Here is a 21,899-nt window from a genome sequence, read left to right as displayed (position 1 = left end):
AGATTCCGATCATTGTAAGCAGTTATCCTTCTTTAGCACCTTATCCATCCGCGTAGAACCATCATGAACCATGAACGTACTAAGGCGATGGCCGGGCCGCACCTTGAAAGCAATCTGGATGCCTGCTAAGGGTGCCGACTGCTGATAGCTTCGCGCGCTGTGTTCTCGCCGCTTCGTTGGCGTTCAAGCGATATGATGCGTGCCATATCTAAAGTGGTCTTCTCGTTGGGATAGTATACAAATGCTTATTCGTTTACAATTAAAATTTAACTACACCCCCCTAAACTCTGCGAATGCGGGCCTTGCCGAGCAGACTGCGCGCACAGGCACAGCCAGGGACGGTGCCACGGCACAACCAGTCTGCCGTGTCGCTTCGGTGAAAAGGTACATTGAAACGTGGTACGTGCGGACGGCGCATGGCGGCGCAGCGGTCGAGCGCTGGGCTTGGGCATAAATAGAAACACGCCACCGTACCCCTGTTAATTAAGGCAACCCATGCGCGTGGCAGAACGCTCAAACGAACTCGCGTCCTCCCGGGGAAACGCTCACTCGAGGATCGCCCCATCTTCGACCCGCGACACCATGATGCACGTCCGATCGGAACCAGACGCGATCGCCTACGCCACACGCCAGGCTTAATTCGACTTGAACCAAGTCAAGTACGCCATTGCGTTCCGCAAGTGCCGGTCTCCCAATCCTCGCCGCTGGCTCTTCGGCGCCCGTTCGTCCGCGTGTCTTTTCGTCCGCGCTCGTCTCCTCCTCTCCGCAGTGCGCGTGGAGAGGAGGTGGAAGCTGCTGAACACCTGACACTTTCCTGGAAACGGGTTCGCCCTGCAGTTGCAAGCAACGGGGCTGATATTTTCAAAGCATTGCGGTTTGGAAACAGAGGAGGCAAAGTAGAATGACCAAACGGAGGTTGTGTAACTGGTGGCTAAAATCAACACGAGTTCAGCTTCACCCTCCACTAATACAGAACATATCGCCAGTCAAGGCTAGGTGGCGTGTGCGGCCGGCCGATTTAAAGGGTTCATCCGAATCCATTCATCCATCGCGCATCGCGTCTCTCCTTTGCTCGCGTGGCCTGCCGAAACTTCACTTCTGCAGAGCTTCTGCTCTCTTGCGCTCCCTTTCCGTCTCACACCTTTAAAACCCATCGTTTTGTCTTCAAGTAGAGGCATAGTTATTTTATAACACACCAAAAGCACACAGGACCACTGTGTCCGCGTCGTTCCTTTCAGTGTCGTGTCCTCTTTTGTGCGCTAAACAAATTACCGTGTTCAACCAAGATGCCCAAGCATACGCACTTTCAAGTAGACGCCTACGCGCAACGCAGCGCACCCAGCGACGCCGAGCTGCTACCTCTATTTGTGGCGCGCGCAGCCGTAGCGGCGAGCGAGTTGGGCGCGTGAGGGCGTGCGCATCGGCGACAAGCTCTGCGACCTTGAGTGGCCTCGCGTTTCATCTTGGCTCTTAGTATGCAAAGAAGTGCTTCGCATTGAAAAAGCACCAGTGTTATATATTAGCACCACTGACCCCCTCTATAACTATGCGATAGAGTACTTACAATGTGAGATTCTTGAATAACAGTAGGTAAGATCGCCTGTTAAGCACACGAGCAGTCGGAGACGTGAACACGAAGTGACGGTTCAGTACCTCGTATAACTTCGGGTGTCGTGCACACCATGAAGCGCTCGCATCAGCTCAACACATCTGGAGTCTTCTGTTACATACCTCCGCAGTAGGGTAAGTCCATCTTTAAGGCCTTAGTAATACGTGACTGGTGGCGTGATCGAACACCTGTCGTCCAGCATGACATCCCAATGCTTTACCTATGTGGCCCCGATCAGAGTTATATGCTTCTCCGATGCCAAAACGTCGCTCTTTGAAACGTCTCGCGCATGCGCCAATATCAAATTTTACGCATTGTTCCCCCGTGACATCTAGCCGTGGTGTTAGACTGCACTTTCTTCGGAAACGGCCCATACTATTTCTTTTGTCACGCGAAGGCGAGATCTCCAAAGTGAAAAAAGTCCCGGTACCCCTATGATGATATTGCTATAAAAAGCGCATCCATTTCAGCTTAGTCTAGGAGAAAGATGACAGAATCATTTTCCTGCTCAGAGGCGCCGCTCACTTGGTACAGATATGCCACAGGGAGCTTCGGGCAATGGGCTGACGCCTAAATGTCGCTGTCTGAAACAAAGAACGGCCTGAGTCTAGGTTGACGGCATCTCTTGCCCCGCGACACTTAGGATGGGTTAGCGTTTTTTTTTTTGCGTTATACTGAACGTCACGTGTGGATTTACGTTTGGAAAGCTCGTGTGGTGGCGAAACTTTTTTGTAGACGATCGACAAGAGCTTGCAGACTTCCTGCGATATCCAAAATGGTACTGCAAACTTCCCAGGTCGCGATGTCGAAGCAAGTGAGTAAGAAAGACACGGGACATCGCCGTCGTCGGCACAAGAAGACGGCGGACAGCGAGGCCAGGTCGCCGTCGGCCGCCACGATGTCCAGAATTGTCGCCTCCGATGTGAGCAATATGTCCGCGAGTGGCGTGGAAACCGCCGCCTCCCGGCTGCCGCCTGCCGCCCCCGCCGCCGAACAGCCCGCATCACATGGAAAAATCACCGCCGTTCAACTATCCCCTACCGCTAGTTCTACTTCGGTTCAGCCGGGGTCGCAAAGCAGCGGCAGCGTCGGAAACACGTTTCGGGAAGGTGCCGTGCCTGTGGTGCCAACGTTGTCCGTCTCCGATGCCACGACAGCGGTAAGAAAGAAATTATAGGAAAGAAAACAGCGGAGGAGGTATGCAAGGTTTGTCGAATTTGCGTCATGCTGCGTGGCTTGCCTCTCAAGCTCGACAGTCATATGAAACACTTTTGGCGCCTCTTGAGTAGCTGCTTTCTGGCCAAGTATGCAGTCCTTATTACGTACTGCACTATGCATTATACCAATTTGATGACAGGGAAATTTACGTTGAACGGTTGTATTCTTCATGGTAACAAGAGTGTGAGCTGACCAACCCTCCATATTTTCGTCTTAGAGAGATTAATAAAGCGGATTTTAAAAAGTGGGTTGCTCCCTATGTGACTGATCTTATCCGGCGTTGAATTCTTTCTGACAGTCCTTGCAGTCCTGTAGCATACCATGGCATTTGAAGGTATAGGGAAGCTGGTCCCCGTCCATAAATCAGGTAGTCGACACTCACCTTCCAACTATCGTCCGATATCGCAAACTACCGTCCCATCTAAACTAATGGAACATATACTCAAATTTGCCCCAATTTCCAAAATATAATTCACTTTTTCACCTCCTGTCAACAAGACTTTAGGAAAATTTTCTCTTGCGAAAGGCAACTCTTGTCCTTCACTAATGATTTGTTTCGGGCCCGTGCTTCTGGCCTCACGATAGACGGCATTGTCCAAGATTTTTCTAGGCCTTTTGATCCTGTCTCGCATGAATTACTTTTCTGTAAACTAAGCAAGTTTAACGTCAATCCCAACATCAACTGGGTTAAATGTTTCCTTTCGGTCGTTCACAATATGTGTTTGCCAATGGCTGCGGCTCCAGACTTACCCCTGTTGCCATAGGTGTACCACAAGACTCTGGTCTGGGGTCACAGTTGTTTCTTATCTATGTTAACGACCTCCCCACTAAAATTCAATCTGCCATCAAACTGTTGGCACATGACCGTGTTGTTTGTCGAACTGTCACCAACTATTCTGAAAATTCAGTGCTTCAAAAAAGATCTGGATAACAGTTCTTCATGGTGCTCCCATTGGCAACTGAAGCTCAACGTACCTAAGTGAAAGTGCATACGTAACTCGCGTCATTCAAATGATCCTAACCCAGTAGTATACATCCCAAATACTACGTCACTGATAAGCGTCACTTCATATCAATACCTTGGTGTTCACATAACAGGCATCCTTTCATGAAATATGCACGTAGAATTCGCAGCTAACAACGCTAATCGCATGCTCTGGGACCTTGCGACGCAGTCTCTCATCTGCAAATGTCCCGGTAAAGTTATCCTCACACGAAACACTCATACCACCCAAGCTCGAATATACACGTTCGATATGGGACCTTCCATATGTTTCCCTCGCGAGCATTCTTTAGTCCATTATGAACCGCGGCGGCTGGTTTCATTTTGTCCAATTATTCTCGTCATGCCAATGTCTCCTCCATGAAATCAACCCTTGGTTTACGTGAACTCGATCGCTTGTCTCGTCTAGACGTTTTTCTAAAACATTTTATTGCGCTAATCCTGATCTTAACGAGCAACTTCTACTTCGTCCCTCATGTGTACTTCGCCACGTGCTTACCATCGGTCCAACGTTCGAGTGACGATTTGGCGCTCGAGTGCTTACCTCCACTCCTCCATACCGCGCACCAGTAGAGAATGGAACCATCTCCCTGCCTGAATCGCCGCTATTGCGTGCCACAACCACTTTAAAGTCATGCCACTGCTCTCCGTAAAGCCCTGTGGGCTTTGAAAGCAACGACCTTAAATAATTAAATAAACACAAACACACAAACAGCTAGTACATGCACTGAGAGACACATACACAACAACGTAGAACAGCAGTGCTCCCGTGCAAGTCATCGTTCCCCCGTGGGTCGGGCATGTTCCACAGCTTCAAGTTCGAACCGTGCAGCATGTGTAACGTGACCTTGAGAGAGTGTGTATCTAACATTTAGTGACAGCCGGCCGTCACATAAGTCCCGGGGAACTTTACACACAGAGCACATTGACAAAATTCTGCCCACAGAATTTCTCACGTAAAGTAGCTCGTGTAGGCCACTCACGTATAGACCTTCTGCCCTACAGGCCCGCGCGATGTCACTCGTTGGCTGAATTCTTGTTTCTTGCTTGCTGCCAGTGCTCGCCGTACTAAATCTGTCGACGACGGCCCGGCCGCAGGCGACGCCACCGAAACAGGATGGCAGCGGAAGACGGTGCACCCAGCAGAAAGGCGGCACCGCGGAGGTGGAGCCCATTTCGATGTCCCCGTCGAGCGGCATGACATTGGGGCCTTCTGTGGCAGCCGCCACCAGCACGTCGATCGGAACCGCCGGCCTTTCCGAGCCGGCTTCGGCCAAGGATCGGGACGGAGGCCCAGGGCGCACACTCCCGACTGACGCGTCGACTGGCCGCACAGATCGGTTGGATCCGAGGAGAGGAACCACCCGGCAGACGGTGTCGAAAGGAGGAAGCATGGGCAGAGCGATCCGGCTGCAGAAGCCTGTAGCGGGAGTCGGAGGTTCCTTGCAACAGGTTGAGCAACATTCCGTGCTTTCATTTCGGACTACCCTGTAGGTCAAATAGCCTTACTGAATGAAGTTACTGCACGACAAAATGTACGAAAAGTGTTGTTAGTTCTTAATGAGAGCAGCATTCCGCACAAGTTGGTAATCCATTATTCAAGTATTATTGCGCAACACAAAAAAAAAAAAGGACACGGACGTAAGAGAAGACACACCAAGCGCTTGGTGGGTCTTCTCTTACGTCCGTGTCGCTTTTTTGTTGCGCAATATTACTTGAGTTGTTAGTTCCATCTTGTACAACATTAGGTGCCACAGCAAAATGCAAAGGTATTTCTTTAGTACATTTTTACTCGGCAAAGACAAAAGGAAGTGTAATACGTTTATTATTTACTTCTTCTATATAGTGTTACTCTGGCTATTACGCTGTTTTCTGGTCTAAGATAGGTTTTATTGATGCAAAGCGGTGATTGCACTCATTGGATGTGCGTGGTCAGAAATAAATAAATGAATCTTTCATGCGGTGGAATGCAGAGTTTATAAAGGTGGTCTAATCTACGTACGATGTACTGCGGAAAAGAGGGGTGGAGGCTTAGCTGCTTACATGAGGCAACATATGAAAACTATCATTGTAATTATTTGATAACTTTAATTTTTTTAGAGCTTTCATACAAATCATGGCAGCAAATGTGGTGCCTGAAGAGGGCGAACCACGAAGGTGAAGCTTATCATCGACCCGAGAGACATCTTGCAGTCTGTGTATGTCCTATTATTGGCTCTAATCCGTGATATCATTTCAAGTAGCATGTCAGGCATTTCGCTAGGCCAGCATTTACAACTGTCATTTGAATATTCGTCGCTCTTCCCTTTCTCAATATACAAGCCTGATGTCAAAATAATGAAATCTCGGAATGTCAAAGAATAGCAAGGCTAAATGTACCCGTCCCAGCGTCTACGAATAAATTTGAAAGCAATAATATTTTTTCAACAGTGAAGGAACCTGGAGAGGGTTACAAGTGAATTATGTATAAAATTGATCTACTGGATTTCTAGCTTGTTTAGCGGCAGAATGGCGCGTTTAGTGTATAGTTAATATTTAGACGGATGTTGAACGAAGACATCAAACCATTACGCAGATTGAAACCCGTTTTGCGCACTCATTGGTTATATTGTTATGTCATTTCAGGCAATAATTGGCAGCGTTAATCTTCAGGGCGCTTATTAGGAAATAAAGGCGGTATTTTGAAGTGTCCGTACCAGAATATTTGCCTGAAAGAAATCTACCTATCAATGCAATAATAGCTTTCTCCGCACTGTAGATCACTCTGGAGTGATTGTCAAAATATTCACTTCCATGCCCACGAAAGCAGATGTCATTGCAATAAGGTGAATGACCTACAAAGCCCTTTTCATTATCTGCTGCCCGAGAATCTCCATTAGTTGACTACTTAAGATGATATTGCGGATAGGGTGGCGTTCAGGGCATGGAAACCACCAAGCCCATCGATTAGGACGTCAAGTTGTAGAAAACGAAGAAAAAAGGGTTCATTTAGCTTAGTTACACGGCACCACTGCGGAAGCCCACTCCATACAGGAGCAAGTTATAACGTCTCAGTTCACATCAGTACCCTCTGTCGCTCTCGAAAAGTCTATCTTGCCGTCGTCTTCCCTAGGCGAGTCGACTAGGGAATCTGAAGACTGTCCAGCAGCAGATCCCCATCGTCGACTCCGTTGCGATACCACGTCCATGCTATCCATAACCCGCAGTAACTCCGCCTCGAAGAAATTTGTTTGCAATTTCTGGAAGAAAGAAGTCATCCGGTGACACCTAGTTCGTTCGTCGTTGCCCACCCCGTCTTTCGTTCAGTCTGCGAGGTGAAGCGCGGGCTGAGGGCCTTTCGTGGAACCCTGCAACTGCCGGTTTACACGCTGTCTCGAGGGCTGGATAAGTGCCGAGGGATAGGTGGTGATTCGGCTCGTCTAATTGCCTGCGCCTATCCATTCGTTGTCGTGGTTCCCATCCGTTCTTCCTTTTCTCCAGTTTCCAGGTGTTGGGAGGGTGAACGCCGCGCTGAAGTCTGGTTAGGAGGTGCGGTGGTTTGGCACGTGGCATACGTTCAATTAACATCCTTGGTTGTGTTGAGACGTAACAACGACCTAAAATGGCTTTCTTGAGGTGGGTTTCATCCTTCGACAATTTCTTTTTTCGCCTGATCTCTAGCGTACTGTGTCGGTGTTCGAGCCGAATTATTTTGCAGGCCGCGAGGAGAACGTGCTTTCTTTGAGACATCACGCGAGTTAGAATTAACCTCTGTAGCTTTGTCGTGCCAGCCATACAAGCGGTATGTACCGTAAAGCTTTTCACTCTGGCGAAAACAATACCAGTGACTCGTATCAGTCACGTTCGCAGAGAGCTCTTGACTGGTGACTCTGTGAAAAGTAACATTGGCGCTGTATGTTCTATAAGTGGGCGAAGCGGCGTGTGCGGACCCCCTGGTGCTTCGGACAACAGACGACTCCATCGTCTTTCCCGATGGGGAAGTTTTCAAATTTAGTAGTAGGCATCGCCACAGGCTAGGTTTACGTGTGTGAAATTTCTGCACGAAATAGGCGCATAAAATATTCGTAATGAAAAAGGCACGTCGAACAAAGCAGGTATATAAAGGAAAACCCATTTGTCGAGTAGTCGGGCTTCGCCGCCCGGCTGCCACGTGACCTGACAGTGCTGGTGTGCAAGGCCGCTTGACGAAATCTCTGGAGTCACCTCACGTACGAACTGTGGATGACTCTTAAGTATTCGCCCTGTTGTGTATATGCAAATGATTCGCTTCCATGCTCTATCATCTCACCCTGCCCTTTTACTCCTCGCCCCCCCGCCCCCACTGCTGACTGCCGTTCAAGTGACAGCAGACTGCCCTATTTATTTATTAATAAGCAACCAATTATTTTACGGAAACGTTTCATATGCCGTTCCAAATATTTAATACGTTCCTTACAGTAATTTGTGTAAAATCTACATCGATTCCATACAAGCTCGGTAATATTTCCAATAAATATGTATGAAAATCTTATTAAAATATTGGAGCGCAGACGGAACGTTTCAATGGCTACAGCGTACTGTTACCAATCAACAGCTGTGGTACTAAAATGTGGGTTAATCAACCCACTAGTTTAACAAAGAGAACATTTTATGCCTCTTACGTGTTGCCGTATCAGCAGATCATGTCGGCACCATGAACATCCGGCAATATTCTGCGGTGCGCAGCTCCCCGTCAGCTCCAGCAAGGTCGAGGGGAAGGTCCAGCTTCCCGCGTCTGCCCCCGACTTGAGGCCTGCACGGACGTCCCTTCCGTTCACTAAACCGGCGAACTACGTGAGTGCACCTGCTTAGTTTTTCTCCAACCGTGTCTTTTTTGCTCGTTTCAAGAGAATCATGCACTGGCTTTTTCCGCAAAAATAGCTGTTCGGAAGAAAACTGCATGGCTTGTTGTCATTGGAGAGTTTTCGCGTGTCCGTAAACGCAGCAGATGAATTTCGCTTTTCTGGTATGGGGAACCAGCGCTGGATAGGCGGCGCGTCGAAAAGAGTGCGTTGCACGCCGCCCTGGCGACGAAACGCGGCATATTCCAGCCACACAACCAGACGACACACACATACGTAGCCGTATTTATAATTCGTATGTTTCCGTTTTCGCGCCGCTTCAAGTGGAGTTTTTGTAAAGAAGCTAGCGCCATCAAGTGAAGAAATGACGAAAGAAGCTTTTTAAGCTTTATACATTTTTCACAGTGCGTCGCGGCGAGCACGTGTGTTTCTTTAACGGTTGCGTCGTGCATCGATGCCATGCTTTCGTGGCTGCCTGCCTCGCAAATCTAGCAGTTATGGCTCCGGTCGTGCTGCGCTATGGTTTCGTAAGTATTAGTTGGCCTGAAGATATTCCATATTTCTCTGGCTAGACATAAAAAATTCTGATGTTACTTCGCCACAGCAGTCAATGGAGAAGAAAGCTTTATCGCATCAGCTGACTCGCGCAAGGAAAGGTTTGAGTGCTCGGCTGCTTGATCCGTAACAATCCTGGCTACATTTAGCACTAATTACATTAATTTGCCGGATGCATCTCAGCGCCGAGTCCTCATCCGCATGCGCATTTTTATAAACACATAGGTGGCTTAGTCGCGCGTGCGCCGGCACTATGCGCATACAACTCGTATTACAAGGCAGCTTCCCTCCTACATAATTCTTGGCAATGAATGGATAATTTTTACCTTTCGTATCGTTCACTTGGTGCGGTGGCGTTGGAAGGGGCTTGGCGGTGGCATTGCGAAGGAAAAATGGTACATATGCCGGATGGTGCATGCTATTGCTCATTTTGTTTCCGACGAAATACCGACAGCAGATTCTGCTGTTTGGTACTGTCTGCCATGGCTGACCGTCTTCACCATCGAATAAACCAAGGATACACGCGAAATTTGATTAAGAAACCAGCCCGACACCGCTTGACAGGGCGACAAGACGGGAGCTTACTCCGCTCGCCTGACTGCTTGGATTCAACACCGCCTCCGTTCTTGTTCGTAGGGTTTAGATGGAAAGACGCAGAAGGATACATCCTCCCCATCCCGACTTAGTTTTGGCACTTGTATACGCAGCAGTATCGTCGGCGCCCTTTTGTTTTCCTTCGACTTTAAGGGCACGCAACGCAATTTTCGTCCGCGGGGGAGGCTGCATTGTGCACGTTCTGACCACCAGGGCGGCGCTGCAGGCGCCGTGAAAACTCCAGCGCTGGTTCCCCATTGCGGCAAACGCTGGCGGTTCTGGGTGCTCTCCGGGTAAACTCTGAGCCACAAGGTGGCGCCACCGAGGCTGCCAGTTAAACTAAACGTCACCGGTAAACCCGGCATTAAGTCAAGAGCAATAAGTTTTAAAAATCTGCTCAAGCTCAACTGCCCTGTCACCGCATATGCGCTAACGGTGATTGCCGGAGACGTCTGCACGAGCAGCTACTCGATATGTTCAGAAGGCTTTAACCATAGAGGACACGGAGAACACATTGCAACCATTACCGTGACCTGACGCATTCTTTAGCTGCATAGATTGCCAGTAGCGACGCGGCCGTTAACATTCAGTTTTTTTTTTTTCTATCGTGGCACCAGCATCAATTGAAACTTTCGTTTCTTGCGCTGCACTTCCGGTTCGCCTCCTCAGACGACCGGGGAGGAAATTCAAAATAAATCGGGAAAAAAATTAGAAAAAGAATAGTACTGTACACAATTTCATTATAGATGTGATATCAGAGCGTAAGTTAAGTTACCAGCTGGGTTACTGGAGTGTCTGGAATAATTAGAGTTCATTAGAAATCACTGAGATGACCGAGGACAAAATTCAAAATAAGTCAGAAAATATATAAGTAATAAAGTACAAACTTAATGAGTTTCGTTATAAGATATCCGAGCTTAAGATTAAAGTTGAATTACTGAAGTGTCTGGAATAATTAGACTGAGCAATCATTGATTACCGCACACCAAAGCTCAGAATCGTACACTTTAGAGACCCGCCATGCGAGCAGGCTTTGGCGAAATTGCTGGAAACCCGGATGTAGAAAGTGGAAGTAGTGACACCACTAATGAAGTGACACACAAGGTGGCATGATATTTACCCGCTAATTAATGGACAGCAGTTGCCCAATAATGAACTAAAGAATGCCAACGCCAAGGTGCGAGCGCCACTAAGAGACACCTAAGTCAAAGATTAGGGTCACGTACCATTTTTTATTTGACGAGAACAGTGTTGTAACACACAAACGAATCAAAGGCGTAGTAATTGGACAAACCATCACGAGATGTCGCTACCAGCGTTGCTATAGTCGTCTACGGGGGCAGACTCTTGTTAATCCGTAAGGCGGTGTGTGCTACGGGCAACTGACGACTATCTATTGCGAGATGAACGTAGCGCCGATCCCAAATTCACCCACACTCAAGGAAAACTGAATTAAAAATATCAAGTGTTATAAGTAGCAGTTCATCGGTTCAAAATAACGAACGGGACATTTTTACTGAGTGTGGACTTTTCGTAATTGAGAAGGGCAGCTGGTTAAAGCAGGGTAACAAGCAGGACGAAGTGTAACACTGGTGAGGAAAATCAGCGCAACAAAAAGACGACGAGCATAGAGAGGGAAGAAAAGGCCAGCGCTTTTATAAGTCTAAAAAAAAATCAAGAGCTCAAAAATTTCTGGAATATATTACCGAAGTCTAGTAAAGTTATCTAAATACAAGCGTCACGGGATGCTTAGGAGTATCCTGCCGTGCCGTTGTCCCCGTTGAACTTTTAACAAAATAGGCGCTCAGAAAAAAATGAAAAAGCGCGTGTCAGACAAGCCAGGGCAAACAGCCTTCGCTACCAACTTCCTTGCAAACTTGACTACGGCGTGTACATGGACAAAATGACCGAAAGAACGGCGGCGACATGCGCTTACTTCCAAATACGCGCTGTACGCGCCGCAATCAAGTTTGCAATGGAATATCAATTAGCCAATGCCCAAACCCTGCTTCGCTGCCAACAGCGGACACCGTTCCATGTTCGTTGCAGCCAAGAACCGAGCTGCCGTCAGCGTCGGAGCCTGGCGCAGCGAAGTCCTACCGTTGCGCGCTCGTGTTGGTCACCTTAGGAGTTGTCGCCCTCTTCAGCTTCGTCATCTTGCTTGCCAGCTCGCACCGACGCACCGATGTCCGCGCGCAGCTCTGCAACACGGAAGACTGCCGCGCGCACGCCAAGCTGCTCACTGAGCATCTCGACTGGACGCTGGATCCCTGCGAGGATTTTCAAGCGTTCGTTTGCTCGGCGGCGCCCCATTCCTCGGAACGAAGCGACCTCTTAAAGACGGTGTTTGACGGACTCCGGCTCTCCTGGTTCCAAGGGCTTCGCGGCATGCTTCACGGCGGGTCGCGCAAACTTCCCATCGGAAAGAAGGCGCTCACCATGTACGAGATGTGCCTGGATCAGTACCCGTCAGACAAGCCCGATCTGCCGTTTTTTCTCAGCTTTATTAGGTTCTTGGGGATGAATTGGCCCGAATCGCCACGCTACTTCGAACCGCCGCTCGAATTCGTAATCAAGCTCGCCTATTTGTGGCATTCCCCATTTTGGGTGTCGGTGAGAGTGTTTGAGACACCGGACCATTCTTTGTCGACTGCAAGGCAGCGGATCCAGATTCGGCCGAGCGCACTCGTTCCGACGTTGCTCCACCACCATGTGATCGTTGAATCCGTGTACACTACGTACTGGAAGCAGTTTCTTGTTCACATGTATCCGGACGAAAGAACGAGACCCGCCATGAACAACGCCGCTGTTTACGAGGTTCGCAACATGGAGAAGTACATACTCGAAACCTTTAAGTCGTTGGACAATGCCGCAGTGCCGCGGCAGGCGGTGTTCTCATTTGGCAACATTCCGGCCCACGTTCCCAACGCCTCGGCTCCTGAATGGCTTCGAAGCTTCCAGGTATCCCTCCTTCTGAGACGAGAGCTCACCTTCGACGACGAAATCGTCGTCAGTGATGTCCGCCTCCTCCAGAGAGTCAGCGAGCTACTCAACAAGTACGACGTGGCGCAGCTGAACATGCACCTGACGTGGCTAATCGTGCAGTACCACTCTGCTGCGGCCGGTTACCCCATGCTCATCGATTATTACGGGAGCCAGGGCAAAGCCGCGTTGCGTTTGCCCGTGTACTGCGGCCACCAGTTAGAGGCATCTTTCAAGGTTCTTGTTGCTGCGCTCGACTTCGTCTTCCGATTCACGGCGAGGGACATCAAGACCGTCAACAACGGCTTCAATGACGTGGTTTCGGCGGCCGTCAAAAAGGTCAACGCTTCGGACTGGATGGACGATGAGAGCAAGGCGCGATTAAGCGAGAAGATCTTGGCTGTGAAGAAGTCATTGTGGCCGCCCAAGGCTATCGTGAACGCCGACTTGCTGCAGAAGCTGTATGGTGAGTTCCCCGAAGATACTAGAAGTTTTGCGGCCCTATGGATGGGCACGAGAGTGGCTGCGAGCCAGGTTACCATGACGGGCCCATACCTGAAAACGATGAGGCTGCCTTGGAATAGCCTTCCTGGCTACGCTTTCTACGATTACGTCTCGAACGTTGTAGAGCTTGCCACCGCCACCATCGCAGCACCCCTGTATTATCCGAACGGTACGAAGGCTATGCTGTACGGTGGTCTGCTGTTCCTCGTGGCGACTCACTTGGTTCGTGCATTCGACAGCGAAGGCCTGAGGTGGACACCCAACGGAACCGAAGTCCACAGCATCCTGTCCAATGCGACGCTGTCCGAATACCGCGACAGGGAGCGATGCCTGTACGGCGATAGAGAGCAGAGTATCTTCCCCGAAGCGCCCGCTGTTGCGATCGCCTACGAAGCCATGAAGCTGTCCCACGTTCGAGACGGCAGCGAACCCCTGGCGCTGCGCGATGACCTCTCGGAAGACAAGGTCTTCTTTATGACGCTGTGTTATATTTCGTGCGACATCTCTGGTGACCACCGCTCCCCTGATTTCGACTGTAACAAGGTGGCGAGGAATTCCAGAGCTTTTGCAGAAGCTTTTCACTGCGCCGCAGGATCCAAGATGAATGCCAAAAAGAAATGCGAATTCTTCTTTGGATAAAGACGTAAACGAGCACAGACGATGCGAGTGGTTACATATTTCGTGGACAAAAATTACATTGGTGATATAATCGTGTAACGCTTTAGTTAGCATTGTTGTTAGATTTCCGTCAACTTTCTTTTTTTATTGCATCGAATATTCCATGGTAGTTAGAACTCGCGCTTCTGTAACAGACATGGAGAAAATCAGTGATGTGATTGTAAAGGCAGCGTGGCGCACAGAATATTCGACAAGCTCTAATATGGCTCGTTCTTTTAATGTTTATTAAGCTATGCATGCATGTTGTGCGCTGTGTACGCACGTTGCTATGGCGCAGTAGCCTGAGCCAGATCGAATTAACGAAATTTAAGAGCCCTGCATCCACAGAGACTTTGCCGAACAACTTGAGCGTCAGTGTGGCGTTCACCACCCTATAATGTAACCTGAAATCATCATGTGTGTGTATATAGCAACAATTTGACAATTATTTTGCTTCAGAAGTGCCGACAGTGACAAATATTAGTGAATATAGTTTCAATATTGAACATTTGCGTCTTGTGCAACACGGTGCATATCTCGCAATTTCACCGCTGCTCAATTTACCCCAATACTCATGTTTGCCGCACACCAGAATTCACGCAGAAGCTAATGCAGTATGTGCCATTTCTACTCGCATGGCCGGCTCGCTGCAATTTCACCTGAAAGAAGTCTTTCGATGCTTAGAAAATCTGTTGCAGGGATCTGTGCAGAATTTGTGCAGAGTAGTGTAGGTACTGTTTCTTTTGTCTACCTGACGTGCAATGTATTCCCAGTTTACTGTGCTAGTAGTGCCCGACTCTTTCATCGCACCTTGTGTGTTTAGCGTTTCAATTGTTTGTTCGTTAAGTGTTGAGGTCACTGTATAAGTGCCTGATATTCTTTGCACTTTGTTTGGCATTGATCTGGCTTCGGACTATAAGAACTGAAGAACACGCGTGAAAACACGGACTTCCGCGTTGCTCTATTTTAAAGCAACACGCGCAATAAGTAGAGGGCGTTACTGGCTCACCCACAGCAAGCTGTAGTTGAACGCAGCTTTAATAAAACTAAGGTACTTTGGGGCTGCAGCAAATGTCATTCTGTGCTTAAATTCGGATATCTCTTTGGGTGTGTACTGAAGAGGAATGCCCGGCGCTACAGCCACATCGCCAGTCGTCCGGCAGGCGCGAGCTCGAGATTGCCTGAGCTGCTCTTGTTGAAACACGCTTCCTGCTGCTCTCTTGCACTGTATTCATATTGGATTCTGGTGGAGGTGCAGCGGTTTCCCCCAACCTGGAATTACGCACCCGAACTCTGCCATCCGTCATACCTGATGACCCTAGCTCGACATCCTCACCGGTTACTCCAGCCATCGTATGTGCCATGCCCAGCGTCAGCGGGATCGTGATATCTTCAGTGGCACCGATGAGAAAGACGTTGAAAATTGGCTGGAATCGCATGAACGCGCCAGCAAAACCAACAAACGGGACGATCCCCTCAAGCTCGGCAACGGGATCTTCTATTTATCGGGCGTCGCCAAGCTGTGGTTCAAAAACCACGAAGCTGATCTCCGCACGTGGGCTAGCTTCAAAACCAACATCACAGAGCTGAGCAACGCCTACAAAGCCAATCCCAGCCAACTGGTGAAACGTTCACCAGCTACATAGAGGGCATCGTCGACCTCTGCCGGCGTGTCAACCCGACGATGGCGGAGGCGGACGAGATACGTCACATCATGAAGGGCATTTCTGGCGATGCCTTTCATATGCTGCTGTCCAAAAACGCAGGCACTGTTTCTCAGGTCATTCAAGCAGCTTTGCCAGAGTTTCGACGAGCTCTGCAGACTGCGTTTTCTCACGCGGCGCCACCGTTCATCCGACGTAACCCTCGCGAGCATGACCGCGGCTCCGGAGATGGACTCCGTGCTTTGCCAGATAAGAGTTCGTCCATGCTGAGGTCGCTCGTCAGCTTTCGCTGCTGTCCTCAGCCACGCCACCACCTTCGCCTTTGCCGACCAACCTTCGCCAGGTCATCCACGAGCAAGTTTGCGCAGCTCCCCCTTCTTCCCGCGAGACTCCGCCGGTGCCGACACCCGTTGCTTTTCCCGAGGTGACTGCACCTCTAAGCTATGCCGAGGCTCTCGCATGGCCACCACCTCCGACCTTTGCGCCATTACAATCAGCCGTTCCACTTAGTCCAGCTCCTCACTTCGTTCATCCGCGGTACCCGCACAGCAGTGGACAATAGCGCACTCTTGACAACCGGCCAAAATCTTTTGCGTGTTGTCTACCTGGACACGTTGCACGATTTTGTCGTCGCCGCGTAACATCCTACCCTACCGCCGCAGCTTCGACACCGAACGATACGTTTCCCCATAGCCGTCATCCTGCGCGTCTCAGAACCCTGGCCAGATGTCTTCCTACTCGAACCACCGCCCTCTTCTTGACCGCCGTTCGCCGTGACCTCGACGCCGCTCACTTTCGCCGATGCATCATCGTCTTTCTACGCCAGAACGGGAAAACTAATCGTCGCAGTTCCAGAGGCAAGAACTGCGTCACCAACGAAAAGACCAAGGCCTCTCCCTTCTCCGGCTAATGCTATTGATGTATATGCGGACGGCGTCGCTGCACTCGCCGTCGTTGACACTGGTGCCACAGTTTCAGTTATTAGTGCCAAACTTTGCCGTTCGCTCAGAAGAGTTACGACGCCACTGTCAAACCTGTCAACTTCGTACTGCCAGCGCAGACCGCATCACGCCTGCAGCTGCGTGTACTGCTCGCGTTGTGATCAACGGCCTCCTCTACATCGTCAAATCTTTAGTGTTGTGTTCTTGTTATCTTATTTTGGGTTGGGACATCCTTTCCGCTAATAAGGCCATCATAAAATGTTCTCTTCCTGAAGGGGAATTTCAAATGCTGTGTCATGCCCTACTCCTTGACGCTTGTGAACCTGAAGATAAAGAAGTTATTGCCGAAGACGTTACAATTCCGCCGCACTCATCGGCCCTTGCCACAGTTCCATGCAACATTGTTGCTGATGCCAGCGCACTTTTTACGCCTTCTGCAATCTTCGCTCGTCGCAAATGTTCCCCGCTGCCTTTCGCCCTTTTGGACGTTCACGCCGGCGTCATCTGACTACTCGTCGCCAACCGATTGTCCTGTACTCTCACTTTGCTTCGTGGGGAGTGCGTTGGCCGTGCCCGGTGTGTCGACCCTGCTGCCATCATTGACATGCCAACTGGTTCCATCGCCACTCATCAGGTCACCAGAGTGACCTGTAACCCCGCGCAGGAGCAGACTTCGCCCGACGTATTACATAGCTCCATCGCCGAAACGTTGACTGTTTCTCAACGCACCCAGCTTCTACACCTTCTCGACAAGTTTCGTTCGTCTTTCGACTGCCAGCATGTTCCCTTGGGCCGCACGTCAACTGTTTGTCATCGCATCGACAGGGGTACCAGTGCGCTTCAGCGACAAAGACCATATCGTGTATCCGCGACAGAGCGCCGTGTTATCGACGACCAAGTAGCTGACATGCTCAAAGGCGGCGTCATTCAGCCTTCGGATAGCCCCGGAGCATCTCCCGTTGTTCTTGTTAAGAAGAAGGATGGGTCGATTTGATTTTGTGTCGATGGCCGTCGTCTTAACAAAATAACTCGTAAAGATGTTTACCATCTTCCGAGAATTGACGACGCCCTTGACTGTCTCCCAGGCGCGGAGTTCTTCTCTTCTATCGACTTCCGCAGCGGCTATTGGCTATTGCAATCTAATATGAATACAGTACAAGAGAGCAGCAGGCAGCGTGTCTCTACTAGAGCAGCTCAGGCAATCTCCAGCTCGAGTCTCCCGGACGACTAGCGATGTGGCTGCAGCGCCGGGCATTCCTCTTCACTACAGGTGTCAAATTTCACCAAAGGCCTGCGAATGCATTGGCTTTGGCAGTCCCCGGCAAAACTACGAACCAAGGCATTGCAGGCTGACATATAGGTTGGGCGTCTTGCGAATATGGAGGAGCGCAAAGAAAATTTAATTTTAAGGAATGACTCGAGACGAAAGACTAAGTACAATTCCACAACATGGAGTCGTCAAAAGTGTGAAATCCCAAGGGTAAATTCGGACATTAATGATGAAAAAAATGAAGTTTGTGGAGGTTTGCAAATAAAGAAAGCAAGAAATCTGAAAAAGAAATTTGTAGCTCCAACTAAACTCCTAGCTGGCTGACTGAGGAGACTTTAATAGTATAGGAGATATTATTAGAAATCCTATATGTGCTCCCCTATGGAAACTAACTGTTGAAAGTATCAAGCGCCATCTGTGCACTTCCAACAAGCCCCCATTCGCCATCTTGTCTAGGGCACTGTCAAATGAAACTGCTCACTCGACACCATGGCGGCTACCCCCGTGGTATGTGGTGGCTTCCCACTGCTATACGCTGCCATAAGCAAAGTAAGGAGGAGATAAACATATATTACTATACAAAAGCTGAAAGGGTGATGTGAATCAAAGTTTTGACTTCCTACGAAACTTTGTGAAAGGGAAATAGGAGTAAAAAAAATTCACGCAGTAACTTCTGTGGGGCTTGTCTAATGCGTAAGCATTGTGCTACTTGCTCCTCCCCACGCAGCCCAGTTTCATTATCAACCTTATCAAATTTTATTCGACCAGCATAAATCGTTAACAACGCTCATCGGTCGTTAATTACCACCGTTATCGACCATGATCCGACCCTTATCGGTTCCTATCGGTCCTTAACAACCTGAATGTTCAGCGAAACTGTTGCAAGACCAGCACTGCAATTGCTGAGGGGGATATGCAGTGCTTTACTGATGGTTCTGATGCTTGTTTCGAGCTTGTCCTTTATTGAAACGTATGGTGTTATGTGTGTTGTATGCGTGATTTCAATGAATGTATGAACTGTTCGCTTCACTTTGCTGAGCGCTTTGCTGAGCCTTAGGTGAGTGTGAGACATTGCATTTTTTGCTTGCTTACGGGCGTATGAGCCATCGCATTCGTCTTACGTGACAGACAGACAACTTTCTCGTTGGGTAAGCGTACAAATGATTACGCATTTAAAAATGGAGGTGTTGATGAGGATGAAGGTAGTGGTTAGTGAACCCAATCAGCTTAACTCTTCAAAGTCAAATTCAGACCGCTCACGTGGGAGAATTTTATGAGAGCCTTTACAACACAGGTCCCACGACAAGGGCACGACTAAGGTCCTAATAGAACCCTTTGAGACAAAGGTTGATTTGTAAACTCAGAAAAACGTTGTACCAATGATTTTCATTGCACAGCAGATAGCGGACAGATCATGCGAAAGAAATTGCACAAATGTTCGACATGTGCAATTTCTTTTGCATGACCGCACGCGTGCGGTGCGGCTTGTGGCGCGGGGCGGCTCGAGCGTAAATCGGTTTTCCGCGCGCTGGCTCTAAGACAATGGGAAGTAGACAACACGTCGTCACATCAGGACGCCGAGCCAGTGAAGGCGCAGCTCAGCTCCGATCAGTCGACGAACCGATTGAGGAGAAAATGCATGGCTAGGGAGGATGCTAATTGTAATCACCCGTACGTAGCTACCTTAATACCAGACGCTCCACTTTAACTGTACCTTACGCGCCTGAAAAAAGTTGTCCAAGCGTTTCAGACCCTTTGGGCGTTTTACCAGCTGGAAATGATTTCGCAAACAGAATAAGAAACACTTCACGGATTGTTCCCTCACGTATTTTCACGCAACAGAAATCAGGAAAACGTCTGCGAAGGCCGCTCAATGAATACGAAATTTGTATTTTCATTTGTACTGAAGAAAAAAGAAAACGCTTTCAGACGTTAGCATAAGCGTGCAGATGGATCATTTATCAATATGATTCGTTAAGCAGAAAGCCTAACCAGCTCGAAAAGTCTGCAGACTTTTCAGCTTCACTGAAATGACTGCGGCACCCCTGCAACGCGCCAGGGAAAGCTTCTTGAGTGGCATCGATGACATCGCCTCGACGCGACAAAATCTTGTACATCGCAGACAGGACGTGACGAAAGCGAAAGAGAGTGCCGCTGTGATATATGATTGTTTAGAAATGTAATGTGCGATTTCCATTAGCGCGATAGCGAGAGGTATGCAAAAATAAGCTACGGCATTACTATTTCAGAACCATGTTGAGTATAGCAGACCATGGGCGAGGTGTTGCAACCAACAGAACGACCCATCGCACGCCGAGCATTTTGGCCCTTAGGCGCGCAACGGCCGCCTCGCACGAATTGTTGTGACGAGAAAACTGATGACCATGGCCTCTGAGATCAGGCCCGAATGCAGAGGTCATGGGAACGTTACGGAGCGCAATCAACAAGCTAGCAGGCTTGGCAAATCCTTACAAAAAGAAGTGTTGTTTGAATTCTATCGATTTGCTAATAAGATTTTGTGGCACGAACAACGAACAAATTGCGGAAATTCTATCGGTATTTCGTTGTTGATTTGTTAACCAGTGATGGAAAAACGGCCACCGTGAATCCACTGAAGTCCTATTAGAGTACAGTTGTGTTGTTTTTCCAGTGGGTCGTTATTTTTGTGTAGTCATAGGATTTAGTGTACGGTCAACTTCGGTTGTATATTCATTGCATTGGGATATATCTCACTGAGCCCTAATGTACCAAGATTATGTTCACTGAGGGTGAATGTTAACTGCAGCTAACAGGGAAACAAAATAGGCATATGAAAAGGCATTCTTATATGAGAGAACAAGCTGCTTTTTATATAATGAACGCTTGCACTTGTAAACTTAATGCTGGCATATCCTGAAGAACTAAATATTCTATTGCCGACCACTAAAGCAAGTGTGGGTGGGGAGGGGTTCCTCAGGACTCGATAAAGTTATTTCCTCCTCCTCTATAAAGCAACAACGTGTACCATCAACAAGTTACATTAACAAAATATTTGGGAGTTGTTTTTGTCCACGATATGTCTTGGTCTTCGCACGTTGAACTATAACATGCAAAAAAAAAAGCTTTTCGGGGCCTTGGTTATTTGCAGCGCACGCTCCGAATCACACCAAAACACACTAAATGGTTAACCTTTATGGCCCTAATACGTCCAATATTGATATGCCCCTCTATCACATGGAAACACCATCATAAAAAAGCCATCGAATTGTTAGAATTAGTACAGAAAGAAGCTGTTAGGTTTATTTGTCGTCATTGTGATAGGTATTTTTCACCCCCTTCCTACCTTTCTCACCTGAACTTAATCACACTCCAGAAGCGTTGCCACTTTGATGGCTTGAAGTTTTTGCACAAGTATGTAAACTCGGCAAGTTATTCTTCTCGGCAGGCACGTACCCAGGGGGGCCCAGGGGAGTCCGGGGGGATCCGCCCCCCCCCCCCCCCCCCCGAAATTAAGCGACATACCCCCCCCCCCCCTCTTCCCGCCCACGCCACCAGTCCTCAGACATTCCTAAAGCGCCGCCATATCATTGTGGAGACTTGACAGCTATCCGGTGGCCAAAATTTGCTTCGTTTTTCCCTCCTTTTGGACGACGCCATTTATCAGCATCTCGTGGGTTGTGCAGACCAGTTTTCTCATCAATTCGGTGCCCGGGCGATTAACTCGAGCTGCGTTCAGTTGTCGCCATCTATTCAACGGTCACGCGCATGGCTGTCGCTACGTTAGTTCAACCTTCTTTGTTTAGGAACCACGAAAGGGATTCGGTTCGTAGTCAGCTGGTCTGTATGCTTGACAAACGAGTTGCAGCCGGAGAAAACGCCAGTTGAGTTTAACTGCAAATTAAATTAATGCGAAACAGCGTCCATCATCAAACCCTGCAATAACCCTTAAACCCATAAACAATATGACTGTCACCGGTTACCTCGTCTGGTTTTTCCCTAATTGTATGGCACTTTTTGTGCAAAATTGGCAACAGGAAACAAGAGTCGCAAGGAGTTGAGAAATTAAGCCATGGCAACAGCCAAACTGGAAGGAAAAGCGAAAA

General features: G+C 48.8%; 2 protein-coding genes across 2 annotated transcripts; both read left to right on the top strand.

Moving 5' to 3' along the window:
• Nucleotides 1-1,741: 1,741 nt before the first annotated feature.
• Nucleotides 1,742-8,665, top strand: LOC126534799 (uncharacterized). The gene is made up of 3 exons (XM_055072104.2): nt 1,742-2,768; nt 4,929-5,282; nt 8,535-8,665. The coding sequence occupies exons 1-3, from the start codon at nt 2,385-2,387 to the stop codon at nt 8,658-8,660; spliced, it is 864 nt and encodes a 287-aa protein (XP_054928079.1). The 5' UTR covers nt 1,742-2,384; the 3' UTR covers nt 8,661-8,665.
• Nucleotides 8,666-10,819: 2,154 nt separating this feature from the next.
• LOC129385840 (endothelin-converting enzyme 1-like) lies at nt 10,820-13,924 on the top strand. The gene is made up of 2 exons (XM_055072997.1): nt 10,820-10,903; nt 11,849-13,924. Exons 1-2 carry the CDS (start codon nt 10,820-10,822, stop codon nt 13,922-13,924), a joined length of 2,160 nt encoding a protein of 719 aa, XP_054928972.1.
• The last annotated feature ends 7,975 nt before the right edge of the window (nt 13,925-21,899 follow it).

This window comes from Dermacentor andersoni, chromosome 7, assembly GCF_023375885.2.
Source record: "Dermacentor andersoni chromosome 7, qqDerAnde1_hic_scaffold, whole genome shotgun sequence".
NCBI lineage: Eukaryota > Metazoa > Arthropoda > Arachnida > Ixodida > Ixodidae > Dermacentor > Dermacentor andersoni.
This window is presented reverse-complemented; position numbering and strand designations above follow the sequence as displayed.